Below are 4,004 nucleotides of genomic sequence, written 5' to 3' on the forward strand. Positions count from 1 at the left end.
AAATGACATCTAGGCAATGGGAAGCTATGAAGCTCTTTAAAAGAATGAGGTAGGCCCTATATGGTTTGGCTCAGTGGATGGAGCGTCGGCCTGTGGACTGAAGGGTCCCGGGTTTGATTCTGATCAAGGTCATGTGCCTTGGTTGCAGGCACATCCCCAGTGGGGGATGTGCAGGAGGCAGCTGATCGATGTTTCTCTCTCATCGATGTTCCTAACTCTCTCTCCCTTCCTCTCTGTAAAAAATCAATAAAATATATTTTTAAAAATTCAAAATAAATAAATAAAAGAATGAGGTAGATCTCTGTGTATTGTTAAGGGAATGCTCTCTTAGCTACATTACTAAAGGAAAAAAGGTGTAGAAGAGTGTTCATAGTATGCTACTATCTGTATTTAAAACAAGGAGGAAATGTATAGTCATGTATGTATGACTGAGTTTGAATAATATCTTTGGAAGAGTAATCAAAGAACTGGATAGTGGTTACCTCTGGGAATGAGAAATGGGAGACTGGAATCAGAGGCAGGAGGATGCCTTCTTTTCACCGTTTACTGTTTGAAATTAAAAAAACACACCATCCACATGTTTTTATCTTCTTAAAAACATACAAAGCTAAAAGAAAAAAGGCATTGTTTCTCACAATGTGTGCTAATTCAAAATCCCGATTTCATGGATTCTTCCTGGGACTACTGAATTGGAATCTGGGCAGGGAGAGCCTGGGACTCTGTTTTCCTTTTGCATTCCAGAGGATTCTGATTCACCCGAAGTTTGAGATCCATGGGCCAAGAGCTCAGAGGTCAAGGAGCAGGTTCATGGGAGTCAGGGATGTGACAAAGACCAGGGGGTGGGAGGGGGTTGCTACTGTGGAGAGGTAGGCAAGGTCATTGGCATTTTGGCAGCGCTTAAAGCAGTGGTTCTCAACCTTCTGGCCCTTTAAATACAGTTCCTCATGTTGTGACCCAACCATAAAATTATTTTCATTGCTACTTCATAACTGTAATGTTTCTACTGTTATGAATCATAATGTAAATATCTGATATGCAGGATGGTCTTAGGCGACCCCTGTGAAAGGGTCGTTCGACCGCCAAAGGGGTCGCAACCCACAGGTTGAGAACCGCTGGCTTAAAGCCTGTGGGTAAATAATGACTTAATTAGGTGTTATGAGCTGTAATCGGCTTGTATGGGCTGTCCTATCTGCCTTACCAGCCGCATCTGGAGCTACTTTGCTTGTGGCTCTTTGTCGTAGTCCCTCTGGCCTTCCAGGCCCTGAATAAGCTGTTCCGTTTTGCCTTCACACGTGGTGTTGTCATTGCCTGGAATGTGGACCTCCCCCTGATGTTTCAGTTCTCTGCTCAAAGGTCACTTCCTCCAGGAAACTCTTCCCCAAGCCCCAGTCTAGGTCAGAGCTCCCTGTCACGTGTTCTTACAGCTCCTGCACTCCCTTGGAGCACAGATATTGTAATTAAATAATTAGGGAGTGATTGAATGTTTGGTTAGGTCACTCCTATGTCCCTGTGCTATGCCTGGCACATAATAGGGACTTAAAATCAAGACTATTCATGGGATGAATGAGCCTTAAAGAGGAAAAGGAGAGAAAGTCTGTGCTACAGGAGCGGAGTGGGTGGTGGAGGGAAGGAATGTCAGTGGAGTGTTACTCTCTCCAGCTCAGCCTCCGGTTTTGGCCAAGCCTCAGGGAGTCTCTGATGAACATCAGAGTTGGATGTTGCTGCTCGGACTTGCCACGGCAGCATGACTCTCTGGCTGCCTAAAGCCTTGGCTTCCATGTCCGAATGTAAGTCCCAGGCTCCACGGAGAGTGTGACGTCTGTCTGGCGAGGCTGCCGCTGAGCCCCAGGAAGGGACTGCTTGAGTAACCGAAGGAGCAGTGGCAACGGACGCACTAGGTCAGAACAGGTCGCCTGCGGTCCCGTGTGGGGGCCGCAACAAGGAAGCGTCTAAGCTTTGTGGCTTTTTCCAAACGGTGCCCTTGAATTTGGACTGCCCAAATTAGGTTTCGATGTTTACCTTGGAACACAGGTACAGCCCAGTCACTCAATAAACAGTACTTGACAGCCTGTGGGCCAGGTGCCATGTGGGTACAGGGGAGCGGTTAGGTCCTCACCCACGAGCTAACAGACTCATGGATGGGCACATTCCTCCAACGCTACATAGAAAACACACACCCGCATGCCTATTAAAAGGTTTATTCTTTATGCTCAGAAACAAAGAAGTGGCCTTGCCCCTGCCAAGGGTCTCAGCTTGAAGGAATGGGAGGCAGATAGTGACAAGAGGGAATGAGTGTGCAGTTCTTTCTCCCCCCTTTTCCTACTATCACTCCTCTTTTCAGCATCCCCCTCCAAAAATTTTAGGTATGAACACAGCTTGCCACCCATTGGGGGGTTGGGGTAGCAAAGCTGTAGTCCAAACATTAATGCCCATGTTCAACAGGAGATGGGTCCAGTGCGTGTAGGGGGGTGGGGGGTGGGAAATAGGAGAGGGTCAGGGGGGAGGAAAGGGGTTGGTTGAGGAAGCTGCTGGAAGGAGGGGAAGGGAAAAGGGGCTGGGACCCACCCCAATGGCAGTGGGGATCTTGGTCCTGCCCCTACCTCTCCCAGCACCATCCACTCCCTTCTTCCAGCCCCCCTTCCTAGCAGAACTGGTCGTCGTAGTCCTCATCCTTCATCCCCTTCAGCCGAAGCCGGGCAAAGTCCTCAAACACGATGTCATCATCTGTGGCATAGCTTGGTGGTGGAAAGTAGGGGTTGAGGCGAGGGCTTCGGACCCTCTTCTCAACTTCCCACTCTCCGCCCACAGACCGAGGTGTTAGAGCGGCAATGGGACTGGAGATATTTGCAGGAAGGGACGAAGAAGGGGCAGGTGATTTGATGACTCAACCATCCCTCCCCCCAAAGAGGAAAAAATGGCGGGGGAGGGGTAGAAGGTAGATTTGAATATTATGGGAGTCTTTGTCCAAGGGTCAACGGTAGGAAGGGAGGGGATGAGGGACTTACTTGGTATCAAATTCAATGAGGTTGGTGTCCACAGGGGCATCTGTTTCAGGAGTAGCTGAGGGGAGGAGGAAAGTGGATGGTTGGGTGGGTAGGACCAGCCTTCTCCACTGGCCTGGCTTCGGGGCCCCCTTTGGGGCTTGGGGTGACATGCTTACCTGTCTGAGGTCTGGGGGGGGTGACGTGGTCATGGGGCTTGGGGTGCATAAGAACAAAAGGCAGCTCCACTGAGACATCCCTGGGGAGGGAGAGAGGCAGCATGAAGAGATGATGACAACGCAGAGCTGGAGGAAACCACGGCAAGCCCCACCCCGGGCTGCCCAACACTCACCCACCGCGGGCCACCACCAGCTTCACCTTGACCCTGTACGACACCAGGATCCCCAGCACCTCCTTGTTGGCACCCTCTTTCACGCTGCAATCGGGGGGAGGAGCTGGATCATGGCCCACGGCCCGGCACATTAGCCCACCCTTAGGGCTCCCGTCGGGACCCTGAGCAGGACCACAAACTCACACCAGCCGCAAGGCTCCAGCAGCATAGGCTGTGCTGTCATAGCCAAGGCCTGCACGCCATTCCTCTGCACAGAACCCTCCCGTGGCTGCTCATCTCTCTCCCAATAAAAGCTAGAGTCCTGTGACCTCACAGCCTTGCACCGTCTTGCTCTTCATTAGCCCTCCAACCCCACCTGCTACTCTTGTCCTTGTAGTTCATTCTCACTATGCTGGCCTCTAGGCTTGCTCCGAGTGGTCGTGCAGTGCACATAGAGGCTAGCAGCGGATTTCTTCAGACACACCGGCTCCGCTCACCTCTGGGTCTGTGTTTGCAGTTTCTGCCTGGAACACTCCCCCTACACGTCCATATCGCCTACTTCCTTTTGGGCTCTTACTCAAAATTCACCCGTGGATTATGTCTTCCCTAGCCGCCCTATTCAAAGTTAACACACCCTGCCCCTCGGTCTGCTTGGCTTTTCTCTGAACTATATCTGCTCTGTCTATCCTCCC

General features: G+C 51.0%; 1 protein-coding gene across 2 annotated transcripts; it reads right to left on the reverse strand.

The window, feature by feature from the left end:
- Positions 1-2,182: 2,182 nt before the first annotated feature.
- On the reverse strand, positions 2,183-3,870 carry LOC102431899 (beta-arrestin-2-like). 2 transcript variants are annotated; one of them, XM_023749403.1, is made up of 4 exons: positions 3,334-3,870; positions 3,161-3,240; positions 3,006-3,060; positions 2,183-2,834 (listed from the first exon to the last, which is right to left on the reverse strand). In XM_023749403.1, the coding sequence occupies exons 1-4, from the start codon at positions 3,462-3,464 to the stop codon at positions 2,642-2,644; spliced, it is 459 nt and encodes a 152-aa protein (XP_023605171.1). In that variant the 5' UTR covers positions 3,465-3,870; the 3' UTR covers positions 2,183-2,641. The 2 variants fall into 2 exon arrangements, with proteins under 2 accessions (XP_023605171.1, XP_006109357.1); XM_006109295.3 differs by having other exon boundaries at positions 2,183-2,735; positions 3,334-3,866.
- Positions 3,871-4,004: the final 134 nt, after the last annotated feature.

Source organism: Myotis lucifugus, unplaced genomic scaffold, assembly GCF_000147115.1.
Source record: "Myotis lucifugus unplaced genomic scaffold, Myoluc2.0 scaffold_8049, whole genome shotgun sequence".
In the NCBI taxonomy this organism is placed as follows: domain Eukaryota; kingdom Metazoa; phylum Chordata; class Mammalia; order Chiroptera; family Vespertilionidae; genus Myotis; species Myotis lucifugus.

Bases quoted from the DNA above. Each gene is read 5' to 3' on its own strand.
- LOC102431899 (XM_023749403.1), bottom strand. From the start codon at position 3,464: ATGTGCCGGGCCGTGGGCCATGATCCAGCTCCTCCCCCCGATTGCAGC. The intron at 3,061-3,160 runs GTAAGCATGTCA...TCCTCCCCTCAG, and splicing joins CCCCCCCAGACCTCAGACAG to CTACTCCTGAAACAGATGCC. The intron at 2,835-3,005 runs GTAAGTCCCTCA...AAATATCTCCAG, and splicing joins CTCATTGAATTTGATACCAA to TCCCATTGCCGCTCTAACAC.